We start from the raw sequence: 26764 nt of genomic DNA, 5'->3' as shown, positions 1-26764 counted from the left end.
ATGTACTACAGTAAACTGCTACTTTAAATGTGAGTTATTTTCTTCTGGTAATCCTGAGCCTATTTTTCTTTTTTAAATATTATTTTCTTTTCAATACTTTTGTACGACACTTTGACCTGTGTTACCATGGTAACGGCAACGCGTCACACACAGCACAGGACGCGACCACTGAGCCAGTGAGTGGGTTTCCGGTTCTGACCTTTTCCTGCTAAAGCATTACGGAGCTTCATGGCGATACTGAAAATATTTGCCAACTGAAAACGCATAGTCGTGGCCTCCTTGTTGTTGTCCGGTAGCTGGTTACCGCCGTTTTTAACCAAAACACGAGTGATTTCGTCGCGGTAGTGGTGTGTGTATAGTGAGCGTGGATCATGCCGAGCAGAGCAGCGGTGTCAGTGAATTCAAAATGGCGACTGCTTGCCCCCTTCGCTGCTGTTTAATCCACCTGTGATTAGCCTGATAACCCGATTCAGCGACCTGAGACCGTTTTCTCCTGCTGAGGTTTAACACACTGACACGTCGGGAGCTCATTGCAGCGTCATGTCGGACTCGGAGGAGGACAGCCAGGACAGGCAGCTCAAAATGGTAGTGATTGGAGACGGTGCGAGTGGGAAGGTGAGACACACAACTTACATGTACACAACGTTAGTGAAGCAGAATTTCAGGTGAATGTCAATCCTGCACAGCACAGCGACTGTCGATCTCTGTCCTGCTGTGTGCCCATAGTAGGCTATATTTGTCTATGCTGTGTGCCTGCTCATCCTGACGCTGCGCCGTCTTCCCAGTCACCATGGCGACCGACGCTAATGCAGCTAAAGTCAGCTAACAACAACAACGTCAATGTAGTCGGTTAGTGTACAACTTGTTAGCTTTAAGTTTTGGGTTGTGTTGTGTAACCATGGTAGACTGTAAAACAAAATTGTTTTTTTAAACCTATACTTTAGACGTAAAAATCCACCCTATAATACAGCTCATATATGAAACGTATATGAGCTCCATTAATTATAGTGTGGGTTTTTCAGAATTCTATTAAAAAATACTGTACATTAGAATAGAATTCTGTATGCAGTCATTGTGGGGAGGTATGAACTGGTGGTATGTGTTTGTTCACAAATGTTATTATAAACAGATACCAGTGCAGAAGGTAAACTATAGAAATTAAATATAATATATATATATATATAAAATATAATACTGTGGAAGGCAAGTGTACTGTAATGATACAATTAATATACTTGAATGTATACAGATTGTGCATCAATATATGCAGCCTACTGTGATGGTTAAACATTGTCAAATAAATCAGGTATTACAAAATAATAATATATAATGTGATACATAGAGACACTGAGATATAAACAGTAAGTAAAAGTAGTCTGTATTGTAAATGTTGTCTCTAAACTAAGGTACTTTAAGGCAATATTTCAACTCAAATACTTCATTGGTAGTGGTCACAAATATTACGGGATGACAACGTCAAATCATGTCCTGATGCTCACAAATCCAACTTTGACAGACAGTTGTAAATCCATGCATTGTAACTGGCTTTGCTGAAATAGTATAATATGAGATACATTATAAAGTTTCCCTTTAAGGACTTTAAATGTTTCACTTCAACAGTTCAAAAGTTAAATAAACTAAAATCTTGATATGTGCCTATGCTACTACAGCATTATGGAATAAAACCTGGCACAAATCTGTTGTTCTAAACCTATCAAGTTTATCCAGCCCTCAATCCTCAATGCATGTGCTGTTCAATGAGTTGTGCCCCTGGCGCTGTGGTTTAGTAATTGAGCCCGTAGGCTCATACTGTGAGGGAATTGGACGTTGATGTTTTGTTGTACTTTGTAATGTTGATAACTGACAAAAAGGAGATCATTAGAATTATTGCTGCGTGGCCTTTATGCAAATATGGCTATTGTCTAAGGCAGTATAATGTTTTTCCAATATCTTGCCCTAGCCCTGCCTCTTGCAGCACTTAACTTTTGTTAACCAGTCAACTAAATTCACCACCAATGCATAGCTTGCTTCTAAAAATGTTAGAGTAGTTGGTTTAAATAAAATGCCTCTCTTTTAATTTTTTTTTTGGAATTAAAGCGAGATGATGAATTTTCACTTTCACTTTTTACTGCCCATGAACATGACCTGGGCTAAAACGCTGCACTCTGCAGTATTGTATTATGACAGTTGCTTATAGCCTGGCTCTTGCAGCTGGTAGTTGTTTTCTGTCTGCATAGCTCTCATCTCCTGGCAAAGGAGCCCCTTATGCATTTGGTTCCAAAGTGAGGCCCCATTTAAGAAACGTATGGGCAACACATTTGAGATTTTTTTTTTTGTTTTCTCATTTGATAGAATAAAATGACAAAGGAAAGAGAGTAGTGTGTGGAACCTTGTTTACTTAAGCCCAGTTCAGACCAAAGATTCGCCTTGCAACTGCTTGCGACGAGACGGTTTTAGAACGTCGCGGGGGATAAATCGCAGCAGTGTGAACTGCTCGTTGCAGCGCGTTGCAAGCCGTTGCAAGGCGTCGCAGAAGATTCAACATGTCAAATCGCAAGGTCCAGTTTTAGAACGTTTCGGCGGTCTCGTCGCAAGGAGTTGCAGTTGCAAGGTGAATCTTTGGTCTGAACTGGGCTTTAATATCTTAACTCTGAACAAATCTACATTTTGCCAGGGCATTGTGTCTTAAAGTGTACACAAACTGTAGCGCTTCTGTTAGTTCCTGTTCCCTTTCAAACTACTAGACTTATCATTCTGTATGTTCATTAAAATCTTTTCAAAGATATAGATTAAAGAGCCTTACTTGAATTCACAACAGTCCAGGGGAATGTTTTCCTAGTCGCACTAAACAATAGTTTGCAGCAAAGCAAGGAGGTTGTCATGACAATTCAGCTATGTTTCTTCTTCACTGCACCTTGAATCCCCGAGTCAATGAGTGTGAATGTAAAGGCTGAGACGTCAAGTGTTTTTTGAGCTACACATCCCCTTTCGTAACTAATCTCTCCTTCCTCTGGGAGAAAGAAAATGAATGTAGCAGTAATGGTGAGACCCAATAAGAAAAATGAATGTTCTCATTCTGGAAAGTCGACATTTTCTTTTGGGGGGGTTCACTGAACACACACAACTCAGTTCCCAGTAGATACGCTACATTAATAACCCTCCTCACGCTGCTGCCAGGTGTCAGCTCGTCACTGTCTGAATGACTTACCTGCTTGTCTGTTTTGGGCAGAAAACAGGAGCCTGGCCCCCCATTTTGAGCAGGCAGCACTGACTGACATCTTGAATGCCGTTTCCCCCCTTATTAATGTCAATTTGCTCTGCAAATTGCAATCGGATCAGTTTTTCTTGGACAGCATTTTCGGTGGTATTTTTGCTTGTGGTTGGTTGTCCATTCAGAAAAATAGGGAGATGTGTGGAGGCTTGTCCACCTGAGCAAGATGTTTTTTAAATATGGAGTCTCACATTTAGCCAGGCTCTTAAAGTGCTGGGCCTAACACACACAGGGCTATTTTTTAACCAGAGTTATACGCCACTCAGTTTTTCTGAATATTTGCTGTTCTCTTACCATAGAGTAAAAAGAGCTTTAGACACAGGAGTCAGGACCTGTACATTAATGCAGTCTACCTCCCAGCAACTTTATTTACTGTCAAACTCTTGATCAGCATGCCTAAATTTACATGTGTTTTAACCATTTAGGATAAGGAGCCCGTTTTGATACAATGCTGCAAAAATAAACTATCTCTCATATGAGTTGCATCACATAGACATAGTCCTCTTGCCATATTTTTTTCCTTCTCCCTTGGTTTCTTGTTTCAGTAGAACTTCCCCCATTTCCCGGCATTGGTATCATTGGTGACCCTGTGCTGTTCTCTGTTGGAGTGTCAGGATTACGCCAGCTTTTACATTCGCTGGTTAGTTCCAATTGTACGTTGGAAAAAAAGGACTACGTTGAGGGAGGAGAGCCAAGCTACTGGAATGCCAAGACAAATGGCCGACTAGGCCAACGCGAGCATGTGGAATACATTTTTGCTGTCCGAGCTTGTTATTCCTGTGTTGTCGGTGATTGTTTGGGCTACTTAAATGGTCTATTTTCTCCTTGTTGCGTCAGTCACCTCTAGTAATTGTTCAATCACTCCCCCTGAGCCTGTAGCATGCTCCGCAGGTTGTAGCTTTAAAGAAAAAAAAAAGTTTGTAGGTTGGTGAACTTTTTAAAAAAAAATTTCCGATGTATACAACTTTGTGCTGCACCTTGTTTTTTTAGTTTTTTTTTAGATATTTTTTTTGGCATTTTTATGCTTTATTGATAGTTTAGAGACATAGTTGAAATGGGGCAGAGAGGGGAGTGACATGCAGAGAACGACCGCGGGCTGAATCGAACCCGGGTCCGCTGCTGGCCGAGGCCCATGGGGGGGACACCCTATCAACTGAGCTAAGGGCGCCCCCGTGCTGCACCTTGTTAATCAAGAAAGCCAATGTTAAAGATCAGGACAACATTATTAAAAGCTAACATTATAAAATCAATTGGACATCAAAAGTGGCATCCACAATTAAAAATCAGATAATAATTAATAAGAATAAGCTAAACATGCTCTTGTTTACTTGAAGAAGATTTGGGTAAACCATGACTAGGGGTTTTCCCGATAATTCTATTACATTGTGTCTTGCTTTGAGTCATTTTAGAGATTTGGAACAACCCAAACATTGAGTATGAATGGAGGTAGATAAGGGCACAGGCTCAAGTGAAAGCTTAGTGGATTGAAAGAAAGAATTTAGTTTTAAACCCTCTAACCCTCAGTGATCGTCAAGTACCACATTCAAATGCATTTGCTGCCTTATGAACACTCAGGGAATCCCATAGCTTCACTTCTATGTTGTGTTTATGTAAGCATACTGCTCTAAAGATAGCTAATAGACATGCAGCACTTGTTTTTTTCCCCTATCCTCATCCATCAAAATGAATTAAACTTGGCATGTCAAGCCCGCACTATGAATTCCCATGGATTTAAGGAGAGCCCCTAACATGCTTTTTTCTTCTTCTCCTCAAACACAACAGTGACAGTGATGGAGGTTTCATAATTTGTGGCAATTATTAGGTCTGCAGTCTGGAGACATGACACATAGTCCGACACCTGTTTTTGTAATTTACATTGATTTTGACTGTCAGAGCCGTGGCTGGGCATTGACACGGCAGAGGACGAGGCAGACAATTACATCAGCGTACTTTCCTTCCAGTCAATCACAAGGTTTTTGAAGGTTCTCGAAAATGGATTGACAATAATGAAACAAACATCCTAAATTCTCCAAGAATTAGAGCTGCCTGCAATTGTAGAAAAGAAAAATTTGAAATGTTGTGATATGATAAATCATACCTTTGTATTTATTTTTTATTTTTTTCCGAAAAAATGAAATATTAGAAAATGCTTACTTTGGCATTGTGTTTGTGTGAATGAAATCAAAGCTCTCTAATGATATGTCCTTTTTCAGGAAGTGCTTTAATGTAATGTATACTTTCTCTGGAAGGAGTTTTGCAACATTTTGCATTTTGCCCTGAGAAATGCTTTGGTTTTGACATGCTTTTTATGTCATGCATATTCTGTTTATTAGATATGATGCACGGAGTCAAGGTTTCTCTTTTATCCTGAAAGCATTTCCTTAACAAACAAACAAAACACTCAACTGCTTTTCTAAATGAGATAGTTTTAGTGCTGTTGATAGCTGCAGAGGTGTTCTGACACTCCTTCTCTCCCTTTGTCTCTGTTTCAGACATCACTCGCCACCAGGTTTGCACAGGAGGCCTTTGGGAAGCAGTACAAACAAACTATCGGCCTGGATTTCTTTCTGAAGAGAATAAGCCTTCCAGGTGAGACACCTTAATAATCTTTTGGGAGCACTCTCTTGTTCGGAAACTCAGCGTGGACAGCGTGTTGCGCAAGCAACGACTGCAGCCTCATTAATTCAGGAAAATACTGAGGATATGAATTTGGAAAGATTGTACTTATCCAGACTGGCTTAGCTGTTAGTGGTTGTTAATAATACTTTAATATCAACCTAAAGGTTTTGAATGTGTTTGTGTACATAACATTAGCAGTGTTGAAAAGATCCAGAATATTAATTGAACATTCAACAAAGAGGCCTGTTGTTCAGGCTTTACTTTCTCTCATATTTTCTTGTCCTACCATTTCCAGGCACAGTTTGTTCTTCAAGTTGCCTCAGGAGCTGAATGTGTCTTTTCTGGTAGCTCCTCATTGTAGAGTGTCTGCCACTTCTCAGGCTTATTCACTCTGAAAGCTCTTCTCTCCAGAGCAAACACCACACTTTTTTTTTCTGACTCCACAAGGCCAATGGACAGCTTAAGTCCAAACGGGCGAGCCTTGCTCATTATTCTGTGGGCACAGTACAGAGCAAATACATTAACATTTTATATCCATATCGCTGAGCCCCGAGTTCAACTGATCTTTGTCCTGCACCACATAAAACATTCATATCCTTATTTGTTTATGTTGAACCCGCAGATATAAAGCCACACTCTGTATCCCCCTTAGATCTGTAAAATAAATGTTTATTGACTAATGCTATATTTAGAAAAAAGAATTTTTCCCTACTACCATGTGAAATGTTCTAAAATCTGCCAAGGCCCGTGCTTCAGAAATCTGCAAATCGCCTCCATTCTTTCATTACTAGTAAAACAACATTAAGGAAGGGGCAAATGAAGTGCTAAAAGTAAAAGTTTTGCTGAAATTGGCTGAAGGATTTTATTTAGATTTTGTGTCAGGTTCAGCTTATGTGACTTACAACTAAACCCCCAAAAATGTTGTGGTGGAGTCAGGATGAAAAGAGCCAACCAGAAGCACAGACTGGGCTTAACTCTTTAATGTGAAAGCGAAACAAATGCTGTTAATCACTTTACTTACTCCAGTCATTTTCCTTCCTGAAACCATCACTGAACTCTTGGTGTTAAACTGTGACCTTTGTTAAAATATAGCGTACGTACGTCTGTATCACTGAGGCAGCTACAGCACCGGGTCCAAGACCGCAGTTGTTAAACGGCCAATTTTTTGGGGGAAATTGGGTGTTGATGGGCTGGTGAAGAGGAGGGTTGCTCTGCAAGCTGGGTGGTCCCAAACTTGGTTAGGACCCCCACCCTGCCTTGTATTGGAAAGGTTGTGTGGCTCTCCGGGTCTCTATGGGGCTGTAAGGGTCTTTTGCAGCAGGAGGGAGAGTAGCCTATAGCCAGCCTTGGCCCCTCTCACCATGAAGGCCCAGCTTGTCAAACTTAATGTACATTTTCCAACGCAGAGAGAGGTGAGGCGAGGCCGACTGGCACACAACAGCCTCCTCTGTGTGTGCCTTTTATAACAATACCTCTTCCAGATGTCTCTGCCAAACCAGTGAGGTGCAGGCGATGACGGGGATTGAATAGAGGTGAAAATTGCTTGATAAAGTCTGTCAAGCAGAGAATGTGCCATCATGTGAAGCCTTCCTGCTCTCTTGATTGTTTTAATTCCCAATTATTAATAGCATTGGGGAGTTGCTTTGTCTACATCTTCTTCACGTCAAATTAAGAGGACAATGATCTCATAAATGTGCTTTTTTTCCAACCTTGTTATCAGTTTAACACACACTGGCATTTTCTACTTTGTTGAGAGCAGAAAAACAGTGTGTGTGTCAGTGTGTTGAGTCAGCATGATTCTTTGAAACATAAATAAAGCAAGTGTCCAAGAACTGTGGATGGGTGGGGATGGGCTCCTTATAACACCAAGGCACCGTTATTCATTGCACTCCTCCATGTAGCTTTACATTGAGACTGTATAGTCTAGATGTAGTGACTGTGAACCTCAGCGCTTCCTTCCCTCGCCTTAGAAAGGGGACTTATGAAGGGGCTGAGTCGTCCAGCCGTGTCCACAGTGTACGCTCTGCTCCCTATCGCCGCTCCAGCCCAGCGCAGGGCCCTCATCACACCAACATAAACTCCTCGCTGTCTGGTCCTCCCTCCCCCTCCCTTTTTGACTTTTTTTTTTCAACCACCCCTTTCATTTTCCAGAGGAAGAACATTTTCATTTGGATTTGGTTTGTGTGCCCGTCTTCCTCTCTCTCTCTCTCTCTCTCTCTCTCTCTCCCCCTCTCATTCCTTCCTTCGTTCTCTTTCCACGGGCATAAGGACAAGAGTCTTCTTCTCCTCTTATTTTGTGTTTAATTATTGCTATTTTCCTTAACAGCACATAATTCTCCTCACTTTGCTAACTTGGCAGGTTATGGCACAATGCAAACAAGCTCTTCCCAGGCTAATAAGAAGACATGTTTTATTTTTACTGCCAGAGTATTGAGAATGTTTAAATTAGAGGGTAAGCGTACCTATTCATCCCCCTCAATCTCTGAGCTGGATATTCTTGGATTTGAGGTGTGGGTGACCTGCCAGGCAACAGCGCTTAGCATGAAAGATTTGCTGATATACTGTTTCCATTATGTACATCAACAATGTTGACTTTTATTATAGAAATCGCTCACCCAAAATTCAGGGTCCAGTTACAGCTGACTCGTTATTTCTTCAGGGTTTTAAGCTTTGTTAAGACAAACACGTTAATGATTTTAAAAGGACAAAAAAAAAACCTCTGTAATGGAAAACAACAAATTGCATTTTTTTAAATGTATCAAACTGCTTCCTCTCTACGTAGCAGACAAAGGCATTTTAAAGAAAACAAAGTGGAAATCTAAACCCTGCAACATATCTACCCTCGCCATAGAGTTGTTGTGTATAAATGTTTTGCAATTTAAATGTTGGTCGTTTTTCATATATCCGATGTGCGTCTGTCTCTTTTCTTCGCTATAGGCAATTTAAACGTGACCCTGCAGGTGTGGGACATTGGAGGCCAAACGTTGGGAGGGAAAATGCTGGATAAATATGTATACGGAGCTCATGTAAGGACACACACACACACACACACACACACACACACACACACACACACACACATTCTGTTTCGCCAATCACCCTTCTAATCATATAAGCAATAAGCATCTCTTGTCTGTGCTGCAGACTCCTCTTCTTCCTCCGACATGAAGAAAAAGTCAAAGCAAGCACAGATATAATCATTTTCCAATACTCTTATGGTTCTGTATTAGTGACTCTGTATCGGTTCAGGATAACTGTCATTTGGATTTACAGTTACAGCAGGTAATTAGACATTTAAAAATAGTTTTTTTATAGTTGTTGTGACAGTTTAATGTTTTGTGTCAGACTGAACAAATGTTGATAATACTTCTTATTACTGTGAACAATAACAATATTCCAAACTGCATTATTTAACATGTAAATTACCTTAGTTTAAACCTGCAGTGTGTAGAATTTTGGGTTTTATTTCCTAGCAGATTTTGTAGAAAGTCATTATAATATCCATAAGTACATTTAATTTAGTGCATAATAGCTGAAAAAAATGTTTGAATATTTTTTTTCCCCTTAGAAAGGGTCTCATATATGTCCATATTTCTGCATATTTTGGACCAAGGCCTAGTGCCGCCATCTTGAAAGTGTCATAGTTGGAATGTCATCAGTTGCATTGTTTAAAATTTAGAATTGTTCTTGTCCTTGAAGGCCACTGTAGCTTCTGTTATTATTCGAAAGGGTTGGGGTTACCCAGGGAGTGTTGCATTCTAGAACTTTGTAGAACTTTCTTGATGATGTCATATTACACACTGCACCTTTAAATGGACTTGAATAATTCATAGTAATGCCAACAGCGTAGGGGAAAAAAAGAAGCCTAATTAATCTATTTCTCACCTTAGGAAAAATAAAACGACAATTACATTTAAATGGCAGCCGAGCTCTGCAAACACTGTAATTTGTTTAACAACGTACTAGTCAGTTTGTACATGTGCAGCCTCCGCAGGGAGCGGTTTCGCTATAGATGAGTGCTACCTGTCACCTTCTTTTTAAGAGGACTACTTAAAGACTGTGAGAGTCTAATCCAAGACCCCTACTGTAGCACATGGTCCAACCTTTTGGCAGAAAATTTATACCATTTATACCAGCTATAGAAGCTGGACAGACATGAGTTAGAGGTTCTTTTCTATTCCATATGAATGTACGTGGCTTTAAAAATAGCTTAAGTGACATTTTTTTTTTTTGCATTTTCTGTGCCCTGCATTAATCGTGCCCTAATATTGTGTACTGTATATTATCAATGTCTGCAGCACTTACTTGTACTGTCTGTCTCTTTCAAGCAAAATGTCGCACAGCATCGCCATATTACGACTTAGTTTGCTTAGGGAGTGTCTCATCGGCGGCGCATGGAACTTTCACACCTATTGTCGAGCACCGCTCGTCCTGTAATCAATCACGGCTGTTCGGAGAGACTCGCAGTAGTTGTCAGAAGCATAAGCTGTCGTCACTGACCTCGCGTGTTGTGACAGTGCGTGTCTGCCGAACAAAAAGCAATAGACGCCCCTACAGTCGTGTTGCATCATGCAGTGTGAGGAGAGACCTCGGCTCGCGTTCATTTCCAGTCCTTTAGAAAAGCAAGAGTTTAAGTAGTGACAGCAGATAGTCCAGCTACGTGATTATTTATCCTGAGTTATGCCAACGGCTCTCGTATCTGTGTTTACTCTTTGATTAATTTATGTGTTCTTGTAAACAGCCCCTTCTGGCCCGAGTGTTTGCTCAAACATGGCTCTGCACATGAGTGCTTCTGCAGTGCACACACTGTTGAGGATTATAGAGAAAAGAGGAAAATGTCTTTAGGCTTATGTAGTAGATAACCAATCCTCACCTCTTTCTTGCACCCAGTGCAGAATTGTGCTTACAAAACCGTTAATGTACGAATGTCATTTGAAAACATTTACACTTGAATTCACACAAATCATAATAGTACTTAGCCTACCCTCGGTGTTATGTGTGAGTGAGTCTGTCACCTTCTATGCAAGTCTGTCCTCTACTCTAAGAAGAGGAGCAGTGCCACCTACTGTTCCCTCACTCCCTCAATGTTATTCATGTTATGGGAATGAATATGAAAGGAAAGGTGAGCTGCTAAAATCCAAGTCTGAGACTGTTCCTTTATGTTTACTGTTGCAGGGGGTTCTCCTGGTCTACGACATCACCAACTACCAGAGCTTTGAGAATCTGGAGGATTGGTTCGGCATGGTGAAGAAGGCCAACGAGGAGTGTGATATCCAGCCTGTTGTCTCCCTGATTGGGAACAAAGGTGAGAACTACATGGCGCATACACAAACACACATACATTCCTTGCTTTTCATTGCAGTACTCTGCTGTGTAGAGCTTCTATTAAGTGACTGCAAATGAAATGCATTTGTCTCTATTCATTTAACCCTGACGCATTTCTCATTTTTGAGTGTCTATGTTTGTCTGTGGAGGAGTGAATGTTTGATGGTAGCAGACGTGTTTGTTAGAGCACCACATAACTGATCGGTTTGATAAGCCAGTTGATAAGAGAGTGAGGCTTTCAGAGCGATGGGAATGCTGATGTTTGGGAATACTGGGGAGGGACTGACGATGATTTAAGATCCCTGGGCCAACGGACCTAGGGCAACGCTTATCTGTGCCCCTCTCCTTCCCAGTCGGTACCCTACGCCCCCCCCCCCACCCTCTACCCCAACCCGAGCCCGTGCTCCTGTCCTGAGTCCTTGGTTAAGGAGAGAAACTCGACGTTAACCAGACGGCTCCCATCCTATCAGCCTGCACCCATCCACCCATCTCCAAAATAAAGAGTAATAATGATGACTCTTTTTAAACATCCCCTTGACAGATGTGGAGTCATGGCTGCTGCTGTGTTATTGTAAAATGGGGCGTCAGTGTGTGTGTGTGTGTGTGTGTGTGTGTGTGTTGGTGACTGTCCACCTTCCCAGGCAATGATGAATAGTCAGCAGAGTGGTGCCTGCACACAGGAAGCTCTCACTAATGTTACTCAACGGAGGCCACAGGTCACGGTTTAATTCGCCTGTCTAGAGCAGATTCTCTTGTCCTCGCATCCGTTGCATCTCCTAATGCCCCGGCGCCTCTGTATTTAGGCTAGGTTTTGGGTGTGTGTACTGTAATATTTAAGCAGCGTTCATCCCCCTGTCAGCCTCCTCACCCCCACAGTTATTTCCCCCCTAATGGCTCTATTGCTCAGAATGGCCCATGTGTGTTTTTTTTTTGTTCCTAGGCTGTAAAAAAAGAAAATGAAAATCCCACACAGATTGCCCCGCTAGGAGCAATCAATTACCTTGCGAGACATTATAAATCCGTGAACCCTCCCACGGACTCCTTTTTTAAAGGGAACCTGAAGAGAGTTAGTCTAGCTCTCTAGATGAAAATGTACGCACCTACAATTATTTTTTTTTTAACTTTTTTGTCTCCCCATCCTATCCAAAGGGCTTCTAACCTTTTAAAGTATTGTAGCATTTTTGCTTTTACTCCAACTTATATGAATACTTGGCACACATTAACAATAAGCTGAACACAAGAATACACAACATTCTTTGGGCAGCAGAGTTTAGATTTCTTTTAAATGGTTCCCATGATGTTGGACCGAGTGAGGCAACGTGTTTGTGACAACCGAAATAGAAGTACAGACATAACAAGGGGCTTATCAAAACACTTAAAATGTATGTCTCTGTGCGGGCTTGTTTTAGGGGAGATTGTGGTGTTTCACCACTCCGACTTTTTTTTTATTCCACTTAGATAAACTTAAGGTGAACACTGCCTGTAGATATCATCAACACAGTAGTAAAAACTGTCTAGTTAGAGCAAAAGGAGTTCAGCTGTAAGTTTTAAAAATTTTAATTTAATTACATTTTTTTACATGTACTAAGGATTATAAAAATGTAAGTGTTGTTTTTAACACAGAGCCAACATGGAGGCTACAATCTAATGCCACTCTGTTTGGCTTATTAACATTACATGTGCTACAGTATACATTCAGCTCAAATTTCCTGAATTACCTCGTGCCTGCCTTCCAGTTTGATTTAAACACTGTCTTCTTTACCCACTGTACGATAATCGAGCCTATGGACTAGACTGGTTCATTAATGATGCTGTCCCCTCCTCTCCTTTCCCTGGCCTGACTGCCCTCCTGTGCCATGTCACTGCTGGGGAACAACCTTTCCTTTCTTTGGCTTAGCATGGCCGGCTGGGGTTAAGTGTGCTTGTTAAGCACGAGTATGCAGCACCCACATGCCCTCTACACGCTGCCCAGAGCCTTGTGTTAAATAATGGCACCACTTGTAACAATTCAGAGAGGAAGCCAATGAAATGTTTTATTGAGGGCACGCATATGCGCACACAATTATTTATGCAACTGCATGCCCACGCACACACAGACCCTCACAGAGAAACATGCACTTAGGGAAAGCGACACACTTGTGGAGTTTCTGGGAACACGCGGGTAATGGAAGAATGCTAAGCTCTTGGTCTGTCTAAACATACTATAACTGTTTATTACAGCGCAGCCCAGTGTAACACCGTATGGTACACAGGGACCTCTCAAGAGAAATGTTGGCTTGCTGCGCAGTCATCTCCCCCACCACTCAAGTGTTTCATTTTTAGCAGACTAATAAGTGCTGTGTGTTTTGAAATGTCTCCAAGTGATAAATTCTGTTGCTCTTTGCTTAACACCAGCTGCAGTTGGCCTCTTCGTGACTGTTTGCCTTTTTAGATCAGAGATTGTCATTGATATAAAAAAATGTGGCTCATTGTTAGCAGTCTTAATCCATATTTTGCATCTTCACATGTACAGATATTATCCTTGAATGGGACCACCAGCCTTGTAAAATGGCTTATGTTACTGTTCAAAATTAGAAGACATATTTCTATGGAGACATTAAGCCTGTGTCGTTTATCAAACCAATTTGTTTTTATTAAGTGGGGATCGCAGGACCCCTGCTCGCTCCCCACCCATCACCCTTCCCTTTGCCAGCGCTCTCCCTAAGGAACTCCAGAACATCTATCATGGGCTTGTACAGCCCTTATTTGGGTGACTTAAATGGGTTCAGTTCTCTTAACCCCTCCTCATCACTCATGGCTTTTTGCTCAGAGGTTCTATCACTGTTCACTGTCGTTCCACTCAGGCCTGCCATGGGAAACCTTCCCCTCTGCAGGGAGATAAGGTCCCTGCATGGAGAGAATTTGTACACTCAGTGACGTCTTACCTGTCTTTCTGCTCTTGCTCTGTTGCTTTTTCCACTTTCTTTCTTCTCTATGTCCCTATCTTGCGCCATCTCTCAAACACACTTCCACATTCATTTTCATTCCTGTGCAAACATCAACTCTTTCAATCACACACTTAGACATACTCTTAGCGCTTATCTCTCTCATGTGTAGACCAACACTTCTGCCGTAGCCGCCTTTACTTACAGTAATGTCTTTTCATTGGCTCTGTGTCTCTGTTGTGTAAAACAACATGCATGTGTTTGCTTTCTGCACGCCACGGCAGATCACGCCGCATACCGTTACCCGTTGCACTTCTCTCTCCCCAGTTTTCCATCCAGCCATTTGAAACCTAAAGCGCAACATGGATCTCCCCTAACTCCTGATTCTGATGAAGCATGTCCTTGCCACCAACATTGTTGGTTTTGAGTTGTTTGGCCTTTTGGCACGGCCTCAGTTGGAGTTTAAGCCGTCCCCCTCCCCTGGTCCCTCACCCCCGTCACCTCCTTGCCCCTGTAAAGCTGCCACAGTTCCTGTCTGTTCAGTGCAGGCCTGCACATTTCTTAATAGAGAGATGCTCAGAAGTCCAGGAGCGCAGAGGAGCTCAATGCGCCTCTGTTTTTGGTTTAGCTCAAAAATGTTTTTCCTGGCTCAACCCACTCGTACTTAGGTCCTCTTACAACAAACTAAAAGGTCCTAATTGCCCCCAAGGGAAAGGTTTAGCCACAATAGACATGTGGTGGGACAAAAGCCCAGTACTCCAACCCTGCACCCTCACCCCTCCCCAGAAAGAAGGGATGAACACGTCAGCAGTGTCTGTTTTGCGCTGTGGGTAGCGCGACCACAGGTTCGACCCTGTAAAACATTATATATACAGTATAGACCTAGAAAGGCATGCTGTATGGTTGGGTGAAGATCTGGAATGTTTACAGTTTACAGCAAATCCAGTGTTTCCTGTTAATCTTTAACATTTTATTAAAGGTAAGGGGTCAGAACAGACGTGTGTATCAAATTGTCTAAGTAACCGCACTGAATGTAGCCCGCTGTCTCTGTGAAAGTCTGGAAAAGATGGGAAATGGATATTCAGGTTACAATAAGGACACGGAGGGATGAATGGAGAATTACAGCTGGATTACACGGCGGCTGATAAGTCTGTGTGAAATCACAGCTGCGGTTGCTGAGACGTGTGTCCAGGCTCCAGATATGATGAAGAAATACTTTGTAAGGTTTGTCTAGGTGGTCCGTTACACACAGAGCAGTGCAACAAGTGCTCCTTGCTAAATGGACAAAAAGCTAAGATTTAATTGTAACAACTGTTTGACCCAACTCTGGTCCCTACCCTCATCTCTCTTGACTCTCATGCCTGTCGGAACATGGAAAGTCCTCATTCATTTTAGCCATCCATAAAGCAAATATTGTTGCACATGCAGTAGATGATCAGTCTTCGCATACCTTCTTGTGTGGTAATTCATGGGCCATTTGAGTTGCACAGCACAGCTCAGCCACCTGACCTGAGTGCAGCCTGGAACCCTCATCACGCTCAGGCTGTACTTTATTTCTCCGCTGCTCCACAACATTGATATGGAGGAATTCCTGGAAGGGGCCTTGCTGACACAGGGTTGGGTAAATAACCGATTGATCTGGATCCACAGGCATATTATAAATGTATGTGAAAAATCAACATAGTTTTTTCCTTTTTTTTAAACCAAATATACTTTTTTGTGGTGTGAAATCACCATCTTTGCACCCTGCTCCTACTTCAGGTTTTAACTTGGTTGATGTTTGTTCAGGCAGTCGTGAGCAGAACACTTTCAATGACACAGCGGCTTGAAGTTGAATATTAAGGCCACTCCAACGCATCATTGCTCTCAGGAAGACTTTATAATATGGATAGACTTATAGCGATATGACGCGTTCAATTATGGAGGCTCCCCTGTGTTTCGTTTAATTATTATAGCTCATAGTTACACTGCTGGCTCACAGAGGCACGTATTACTACTCGGCCATAAAAGTCCACTTAGTTTAACAGCGACAGGAGAGCTTGGAGGACATGGCCAGTGAAACCCCGGGCAGCGTCTTGTGCGGTCGGCTCAGAACTGGGCCTTTTGTTCACTTTTCACGAGTCCTTGGAGCCTGTTAACCCAGGCTGCAAGGCCCTCTGCCCCATGTTTTACTGTAGCAGTGACAGACCGGCACTCCAGTTCTCTGCCTGCCTGTAGAGCTACTGCTGGACACTCTCTGTTTTACATTCCCTGACAGGGGAAGAAGTCCACATTGTTTTACTGGCCACTCTGGAGTATCCGATTATGTTTTAATGTGTGAATGCATGTGTGCATATGAGTGTGTGTGTTTGCACGTGTGTGTGTGTGTGTGTGTGTGTGTGTCTGCACATCGTTTCACGAAGACTGATCAAATGACAAGATGAGCTGTGATCAATGAGCTGTCGACAGAACACTTCTGACCTAGTGGAAAGCGAGTCCCCTGACGGTCCCGGAGCGCTTCAGGCCACCGGGGTAGGGGCGCCGCTGTACAAAGAGCGCTCTGTCTCTGTCAGGATCCCCCGAGGACTCATGCACGGGCCCCGTTCACCTCCACAACACCAGCCTACTAACAGCACTTCATCTGTCTGTGCTCACTCAGAAAAGTCACGATAATATTATCAACTTACCTTCACGATCTAACACACCGATTCCTAATTATTCCACCGCGAGTTGAATTCTCAGAAATCCAGTTATACAATTTCCAGTGTCACCAAAAGCATTATAGAATGGGCTACAGAACTATTATGCAACTTTAATGATGTAGGGATTATTATTACTTAAATTGTAAGGGTCTGTTAAAGCCAAAAGTAATATTAAAGTATTTTCAGAATGAGGCACTGTAGCATTAAATATAGATGTTCCAGTCCTCAGAAAAAAAATAACCCCCTGTAAACAATATATACACTGTTAAAGGCTCATGAAACGTGCAAAGGTGCCGTTTGTACATTTACTTTACTTCTGAATGACTGCATAGTGTCTTACGAGTGAAGAAAACACAACTTTTTCCGTGATACGTCTGTATGATACTGTATTTTTTGGGGAAAAATTAAACTGGGCAATGAGATGTAATTTAGAATTTTTAAAGGGGGTAGGTATTATTGTTCAAATTTACATTACAATATCAGTTAGAGACTTAGTACTCTATGTTTCTCAGTTTTTATGAGCTCCCTCTAAGTCATGTTAACCAGTTGGACCCAATAATTTAAATGCTTCACATAAATCCCGCCAGTCATTTTATTTTTAACAAGGCTCTTGTGCTGTGAAAGTTAAATGTCTAATCCAATCATACACCATACAAAATGATTCATTATACTTTTCCTTGACTTTTTAAGGTAGTTAAGGTTTCCCTCTATGTTGTACCAGAAAATTTAAGGGTAAATAAAATGTCACTTGCAATTTACTGTACCTGTTTGCCATCAGACATTGAGGCAAAATTATTCTGCTGCTTTTCCAGACTCCAGGGGCAAGTAGTTTCATATTACTGAGCTGATAAAGTGCCTTTAGTGTCCATCAGACCAACTGTTATTTGTTTAGTAGTTCAGGTTGGTGACGGGATATGTGACACTGTTTTGTTAGACAGCTTATTAACCACATTGAGAATTTATGACCGCTACTGGCACTGGTAACATTTTTTTATTAAGAAAGAGGACCACAAAAAAAGCATTTACCATGTTTGAAGGGCATAGAGGACAAACACAATGTGTAGTTGAGAGACAACTTAATTTAAGGCACTGTTTACAATGAAAAATCTACAGCAGACTTATTTTATTCATTTTATTGGTTTAGTTCAGGGACATTGCACACTAATCCTTAAAGCAGGATTACACCAAATTCAATTCTAAATTATTTTCTGTTCTGTAACTTTGATTAAATCCATTCAGTCCTACTGAGATTTTTTTTGCAATGCAGACCTGCTCAAGACAGAATCAAGAAGTTGCACACAAATCAGTCCAGAATCAGGCAACAGCTGAAGCAAGACATACTGTGACACAGGCATAATATTATTATAACATGATGTAAGAACAGAGACAATTAATAAAGGACTATTTACAATAGTGTTTAAACCAGCATAAAATTCTTCCTTTTGCAGATGACTATTTGCTGGGGGCAGAAGACCTAAAGGTGTTCCTTCCCATCTCTGTCTGTACATTAAAGCAGATTATGTTTTGTGATCTCAGATAGTGATTGAAAAAAAATCAGGATGCCAATTAACAAATCACAATGAGTCTAACATGTTAGGACATTGTGCTGATGGCTTCATGTAAAAGGCTGCGTTAAAGACCCAGGAGTATTTAATTACTTTTTCTACCTAAAAATGAACAACACTTGAGCTCAGCAGTAGAGACTCACAATGCCCCATTGAATGTCAGAGCGATATAAAAGTTGTGGGATGTTTTTCATTTTAGTAGTGCATAGCAAACACTGTGCTCAGTTGTAAGTCATATCATCAGGAAGTGGACGTGGTTTGTTAATCCTTTCCCTCATGATACAGTCTGGATTGGTTCATGGCTGTCAATGAAAGAAAACTAGGGCAAAGCGTCTTAATAGGGTCTTAAAGGCATAGTGTGAGGTAATGTTGGAAGTGATAGGTTCTCCCCTGGGGTTGATTAGGCTGAACCCTGTAACTTTCACTTAATGTGATATGACCCCTCAGAGCCCCGAGTCTCTGACAACACACACACGCCCCACCATTACTACCACACACAAACACAGACACACACTCACAGTTCACACATTCCACCCCACAGCCCTCACGCTCCCCACCGCAACAACTGCTGTTTAGCTTAAAACGAGGCTGCCGGCAATTAACTGTGTTATGTCAAGCCTTTACTCTGGCTGTTACTTGCTGGGTAAACTGTTCCAATTGGTCCCAAGCAACCGACCCAGTAGAACAGTAAGTAGGTGTCTCTGTTATCACAGCATGGTTTTAAAAAGCCCACTGAGGATTACACAGTGCAGTGTAGAGTTTCAGGCTGGTTATCCAACATAGACCTATTAGCATGTTGCTTTGATTGACTTGGCAACATGATGGTGAACTCACAAGAAAAAAATCCACCTTGAATTTTCATTTTGTCAACATTTTGGCCTGATGCTATGTCGATGAGAATAACAACAGAATGTGTCTGGAAAGTGGAAAGACCTTAAGCCAAGTCACTTTTTGATTGTGGTGTGTGATTTTCCCTTTAAAATAAGTTGTACACTTTTGAAGAAAAAAAGAAACAGATCTTGAAAAACTGTATTTGTGATTAAAAAACCTTATTACTTTTCTCTACTTGTGCTACTGTTGTGCTAAGATTTAGCATTAATAGTATCCTGTCCTTATGGTCACAGTGGTGGTTGAAAAGCAAAAGCTGTGAAACAAGTCTGTGACTTTACCTCTCTTTTCAGTCATTTGCAGTAGATCTTCTTTTTAGGGAAGCTGGTAAGGCCAGGGTATTGCTTTCTGAGCTAGCCCCAGTCAAATCCATTCAACCCAAATCCAGCCTCTTTCTAATTTAAAGTTATTTTAAGTGACATAACTAACCTCTCTTAGACTGTCTAGTTTTGGGGTAATCAGGTCTGCCAGTGAGAGGATTCTTTCCATGAGGGAGCAAAACTGACATCCCCACAGACACCAAGAAAGGAACATTCAGGTTTTCTTCTCATTTGGTTGTGTCCCCATATATGTAATAGCTTTCCACAATAACAAACTGATTACTTACGGTAAAAGCCTAATTTATCCGACAGATATTAATCTCCTAGATGTTGTCTTGTAATTCACTGCAATGACAGGCAGACCTTTTAAATAAACACTGATGGTGACCAGAGCGCGGGAGGGCCATCGCTCTTGACGAGTGATGATACCCTCCACTATCTGTATGCGCGCAGAGGCCTAAACAGTCTATTTCGTGTTTGCAGTCACTTCCTAGGGGTTGTTAAGCTGATGTACAGTTTGACAGAAACGGAGCGAAACCAGATCATTGGAAGGAGATTGTTTTGACCTGATAAGTAGAAATGGGTACATTAGGGAGGAACATGGAGCAAACACTAAAACTGTGGGATTAGTCCTGTATTCAGTTTATACGGACACATGCCACATGCTGCAAAATTCTTTTGTGTGAGAAACTGGGCCCACCTACAGTATTTATTTTGTGTACTGATTCCCAAATTTTTAACTGTACCAAGGAAATGTAAAGTTATGATTATCCGTTTGATTTAAGTATTGACTAAAGAAATCTCACCTCAAGGTTGAGAGTTTGCAGAGTTATGAATGTTTTTTCTTCTGAGCATTTTAACCTTATGCATCACAGTTTGCAGGTAGAACTATCTCTGGTGCTTTAACTTGAACTGATATCGAATCATTTACAGTTCAATTGCTTTTATTTCTTAAATTTCAAGTGAAAAATTCAACTGCTTTCAGTGCGTACTCTTCAAATGATTTCATCTACTGCCAGTGCGTTTAAACCTGCAGTGCTTTCATTTGAAACTAACATTTCTGATTCTTCAACAGACACCTCACAGTGTTCAAGTGCCATGAACTTACAATGCACCTTAAGCTATTTTAAGTTTTTCAACTAACTGCAAACAATGAACATTAAAACTATAAACTTGTTTGCTGGTTACGCACCTGCGGCCATCATCCGTAAGCAATGAGCCTATTTTAGTTGAATTGCTGTTGTTTGAATTTTCTATGTGGCTTGGTTAGAAATATCCTTTCGACTTTCTGCACATTCCCACAGGATTCAGAAATGTCTCGCCCTCAAACACCTTTTTCACTTGCAGTAAAGCGCCTTCCTTTTAGCTCCTGAGCCACTATAACGTTGGCTAATATGACTGTGACACATGATTGATAACCTTTGCCAAGTGCGCAGGATCCAAAGGATTAGTGATGTTTACTTCTAGTAGCATGCTGGGTACCTCTGCTGTTAATGACTGGAATTAATAACCTGCTGACGCCTATGAGACAGCTATGTTTATGCACAGGCAGAGACATGACAGTCTGGCCTGGACGTGAGTAGTTGTAAAAGTGTCTGCCCTTGCCCAGAAAGGTTTGTGTTTATATGTCATTTATGATGATGGTAATATTAGTTTTAGTCTGAAATGATTCTTTCAAAATGTATTGTTGGGGTGCTGTGGATTGGCCTTTAACATTTTTGGGGTCATATGACTTATTAAGATATTAATAATACAAGATTGCATTGCAATGTCACTATGTATCTCTCTCGTTCTCTTCTTCTGGCTTTGGCACGAACACACGCACGCACGCACGCACACACACACACACACACACTCTAACTAACTAAGGGGCATGAGAACAGGGTAAATCCTTGAAAACTTCAATGAAACCTCACACAAAGGGTAAAACTCGGGGGGACGAGAGAAATGCAACACCGTACAGTAGCCTGACCTCCTCAAGCTACCATAGACATGTATGCACCAGATACCGGGCGTGGCCGCCTTGCCGTACAAAGCCAGAAATAAAGAGCGAAGCTATTGCTTTCAGCAGCAAGACCCCCAGGTGACCTTCCTTATCGACCCCGGCATGACCCTATAGTGAGGAAGGAGAGAAGCTAAGCACTCAGTATCACTGCACAGGAGTCGAATGCATATCACAATAGCTAGAAAGGAGGGTGCTGTCATTGTGTGTTCACAGTAAATCAGCATGAAGGTGACAGTCCCAGTTCTTGGGCCTGTGTGCCCACCCTTAAGGCCGGCACACTCATAAGTCAAACGCTTTTCTCTGCACTCTCGCTGTGAGTGTTGCCTGAAGACTTGGGTCATCCATTCATTGTTTCTTAATCATTTTTCCACAGCTGGTCTGGCTCCTGTGTTTCAGTTCAAATAGAGGTTCATGGCTTCGGGGTTCAACTGTACTTGGCTTACACTAAGGAATTTGTCACATTAAGTTTTAATACCAGCTGGGAATGGAAGCTTGAGGCTACTGAATTGATAATTTCCACTCTCAAACCCCCTGCAATGACTCCCTCCTTAAATTGAAACAAAATCCAGCAATCAGTAGATGGCAGCTTGATTTGATAGCCACATAACAATTGAACTATGCTTTGTTTTAACACATTTTCACGTTTATAAGCACTACTCTTGTACAATAGGCAGATCCCTCGCCTTCTTAACTTAAGTGTAAACAGTTATCTCTTCTGTTTATGGTCAGGTATGTTACAGTAAACCCCGCGATAGTGCTGCATAACCACAACCATGGATATCCATCTATCATTCTTTTGTACGTTTTCTCACATGTCACGCTGTGTTTCGTCCACAGTGGACCTGGAGCACATGAGGACAGTGAAGGCTGACAAACACCAGCGTTTCTGCCAAGAGAACGGCCTCATCAGTCAGTTTGTATCAGCCAAGACAGGCGACTCGGTTAGTACCAGATGATTCAATTGATTCAAAAATTCAAAGATGGAGTAGAATGTTACTTTCATAATACCTACCTTCTCCAAATTTTCTTGTTGTATCTTTCTCCAGGTGTTCCTTTGTTTCCAGAGAGTGGCTGCTGAGATTCTTGGTATAAAGCTAAACAAAGCCGAAATAGAGCAGTCCCAGGTGAGCCATAAATAATGATATTAAAGAGGACCTATGATACTTTTTGACTTTTATGACCTATATATGTTGTTATAATGATTTATAGTCATGTTTAACCATACTAGCTTATCAAATAATGACATACATGCATTTAGACGTATTCTCTCCTGACCGTCTAGGGTGGCTGTGCAGAGCACTAAACACTAGGGCAGCCGGTCAAATCAGTGTTCAAATCAGTTCAGAATTTCCAGATATTCTTGTCGTCACGAAAAGCGGATGTTTCCATGTATGGTAATGCTGCTCAGGCAAGCTCCGGCCATGCCCCCACCTTCCTGCTCTCAAATCTCCCTGCGCGCTGCTGAAAATGTTCCGGAAGGAAGGTAACCAATCACAACGGAGTGGGGTTTGCAGGAGAGGGGGGAGGGGGCGGAGAAGCACAAAGCTGAGTGTGGAGCAGACTGCTGTGCTCGCTCAGATGAGAGGAAGAGTTTCCCGAAAATCTACATGGTTTTTTGTGATGTGATTCGTGTCAGGTTGCTCTATAGCAGTTTTTAACAAGAAATTAAGACCAGAAAAGTAGTATGATAGGAGATCTTTAAGATTTTTCTCTCAAATTTCATAAAACATTTCTGGCTTATGGAAGAAAACAATAATGATCTGCTTTGCCCTGAAGCAGCTACTGTTAACAGATCACTCTGCTCTTAAAGGTGTAATTCATTGGTAAAAGAGTGGAAGTTTAGCTAGTGATTTTCTTTTTTTTCTGGTTTCTTTCTCCCAGCATTACTTGCACTGTTATGCCTGAACCTTTAGGGAGGTCACAATGAGTGTGTTAGGTCAGTGAAAGGTCACCACACACTGTAAAGGACCTTTTGTTGTGTAAACATGAGTTTGTTACGTCTGCCTCCTGTGATGGTCTACCTGCCACTGACACTGCCCATCTGTAAATAGACCCACGTTGAGCACATTAAGGCGTGAAGTTGTAGGGGTGAGGAGGTTAGGACTGGCTGTAAGATTTATTTGGTTTATCTCCCACCGTTTTGGGCCAAAGCTTGCCAAGCCAAACCAACCAATGCCATTGGTGGCAGCTGTAGGATTTACAAGGTCACCTCCCCCAGAAGCATTAATCCTGAGTCTGATATGACCGCTTGGAGCCACACTGGCTGGGTAGTGGTTGATGAGTCTCGGGGCGAAAGGGAGGTCAGGACCCCTCAGAGAAGGGAGAGCGTGTAAGGGAAGGACTGGCCAAATTCTCAAGCCCCTCTCCCATCACCAACACTGCTGCTGACTAACTGGAAATGACCGTCGACTAATGGAGCCGTCCATCTAGTTTCTTCTACCTCCCCTCCCTTGATAGCTCTGTCAATAAAGCAAAGTGCTTTAATCCAGGCTAATCAGACGAGGTGAGTGGCTGCATCCAATTTGGTCACGTAAAAAGATGAGTTGACAGAATCACAAAACCGGACAATGTTTTTTTATATTCTTAACCAACCTTCTGATACAGTTTCATTGACAGAAATACAATTGTAACATGGTTACATTTACAATATGGTGGCCATAGCACAATCAGAAAACATTACATTTTTGTGCACCAGCCAAAGTGTCAATGTATTCTTCAATACATGACATCAAGATCGAGCGTACATGACCTACACAGTTTTGAAAATTTGTCTGGGCAGTTTTTCTTTCTCATGATTGTGTGAGAGACATATTTGCTTTCTTTTCCATATCTCATTTAAGAGTAAGGATAACAGGTCATTGCAGACATGTCTGGCTCTAAATCAGGACAAGAAAAGTATGAGGATTTGCTGAATTCAGTTAAGTAGAATTAAAACAGAGAAAAGCAGCTGCGTCCTCAGATTTAGGAAGCTGGAACACAGGGATGTTTGGCATTATTGGAATAGTTGCAAACAAAGTTTCTGTTTATTGACTCAACCCTTAGTTGACAAATTGTTTTGTTTCCTGTTTGGCCTACAGACATGTATTCAGCGTAGTCCATATTCCACCTAGAGAAGGAAAACACTGCATATAAATGATTCAAAAAGACAATATATTATAATGCTGGAGAGGCGAAGGACTGACACACTGAGTTTGTGTCAAGGATATTGAGAGGAGGCTTTGAGCAGGTCATGGCTCTGGGTCTAGCCGTGGGGCCAACAAAGCCCCGTTATCAGCCGTCAGCTTTTAGAGAGCTGAACACGAGGGTCACAACCCCTGACAGTATTATATCTGCCTGGCCGCCCTCTCCGTCATGCTCCTCTGTCTGTTGGATCAGATAGCGAGGCCACGGATCACTCGCCGACTCAGACACCAGGCTTCGGCAGCTCGTTAATCAGACAGCCAACCAGGGCCTGCTATTCAGCCATGTGGTCTGTTCTATGGTGGTTTACGCTGCAGCAAAGAGTCCAGCAGCATGTTGTTGCACCATTAAGATCAAAAGGATGTTGGCTGATTTTAACTTGAATTGCCACTAAATACCAAGCTTACGTATGTATTCCTGAAGTTCATTAGCTGCCCCTGTAAAATGTTTTCGATTTAGGTGTTAGTCCAAACAAACAATGTATAACTTCAATTATTAAATGTTTTTTCAATAATTATTTGAAATATATGGCAAGCTGAAATGTAGATTTTGGGGGATGGCTCACTAAAAGGGATTTTCAAACTGATTATTATTGTTGTTTTTCTCCTTCTCTTGGTCATCACAAATTGAGCTCTGGGAAGTAATTTTCTGATGTAAATATTTAACAATGATTAGGGTTAGCTGTAATTTGGAGGGTTTTAAGTGTGTTCTAATTTCCCTCACGGTAAACATGAGCATTTTGGGTCACAATATGATTAAAGTCTGTAAGTCTGGCTTAAATATTTTTGCCATCTTCAATTGTTATCTGTGCTTACTGCAAATAGAGGTCATGCTTCACTTTGTTTTGGTCGTTTCTTTCATTCCTTGTTCATTGCCCTCTCACTCCATGACCCTCTCCTCATCCGTTCATATTCATTGTCCTCACCTTTACTTGGCTTTGGTCTCTATTTCTGTCACTCTTTATCCTTTGACATGCCTTGGTCCTTTTTTCTTTTGCTTACTTCCATCTCTCCACTGCTCCATCATCTTGACCCCTTGCTCAGAGGATTGTGAAAGCTGAGCTGGTAGACTACCCACAGGATGAAGGCCCAATTCCACAAGATAACAACCAGCAAAGCAAAATATGTTCTCTTCAATAGTTGAAAGTATGTCTCCACAGTCATAAAGAAAGATAGCTTTCAGTAGATTGTTTCATAGAACCTAGAAAGCAAAATCTGTGGCTTTGTATTTATAGTTATAATAGTAGTCATGGTGGATGTATTTGGTGCGTGTTGTAGAGAATGTATAGAACCCATCCACCCACCCAGACTAACCAAACCCAATCACACCTCGTCTGTTGTTTTGTTGTCCTCTCAAAGAGTTGACAGTACTTTGTAAACTGTTTTAGTAATCTCTAAGCTACGTGTGTTTCGATGAGTTTTATCAAGAGTGACGTAGTGAGAAAAACCTTCACGATGTTAAAAAGATGCATAAATATTCTGATTTAGGCATTTTTAGGCTGATCATGGCATTTGCACCAAAAGGCCAGCTGCAATTTGGTTTCATATGGATTACACAAACATATATACCATGTTAATCAGTGAGCTTTGGAGTAGGTGGTAGGTGAATTTGATTACTCTTCCCCATTTTCCAGTTTTTAGGAAAAGTTAAGCGAAGCGAAGATGTATATTTCCCAAGATATCTATTTATGTACTATTTCTTCAATTAACTACATTTTTTAAGACTGTAGGGTCTTTAGGCTGTACTTCACTGTAACATAAAGCACATCTTGTTTATATTATATTTTCTCACTCTCTAGAACATTTGGTAAAGCTGAAAAATGTTGGTCACTTAATTTCATCTGTCTGTTCATCTGCTCATATTTTCAGTGTGTGGTGAAGGCAGACATTGTGAACTACAGTCAAGACACCGTGGCCAGGACAGTTAACCCACCTCGCAGCTCGATGTGTGTGGTGCAGTGACCCCCCCCCCCCCTCCAAGACACAC

The 26764-nt window shown here is 41.6% G+C and overlaps 1 protein-coding gene across 1 annotated transcript; it reads left to right on the top strand.

The window, feature by feature from the left end:
- Positions 1-202: 202 nt before the first annotated feature.
- On the top strand, positions 203-26764 carry rab28 (RAB28, member RAS oncogene family). Its single transcript, XM_080035957.1, has 7 exons — positions 203-615; positions 5764-5860; positions 8828-8916; positions 11066-11195; positions 22436-22539; positions 22645-22722; positions 26647-26764. The coding sequence occupies exons 1-7, from the start codon at positions 541-543 to the stop codon at positions 26737-26739; spliced, it is 666 nt and encodes a 221-aa protein (XP_079892083.1). The 5' UTR covers positions 203-540; the 3' UTR covers positions 26740-26764.

The sequence above is a fragment of the Ammodytes marinus genome, assembly GCF_949987685.1.
Source record: "Ammodytes marinus genome assembly, chromosome: 10".
Classification (NCBI taxonomy): domain Eukaryota; kingdom Metazoa; phylum Chordata; class Actinopteri; order Uranoscopiformes; family Ammodytidae; genus Ammodytes; species Ammodytes marinus.
The sequence above is the reverse complement of the archived record's forward strand: the minus strand, read 5'-3'. Positions and strand labels throughout refer to the sequence as shown.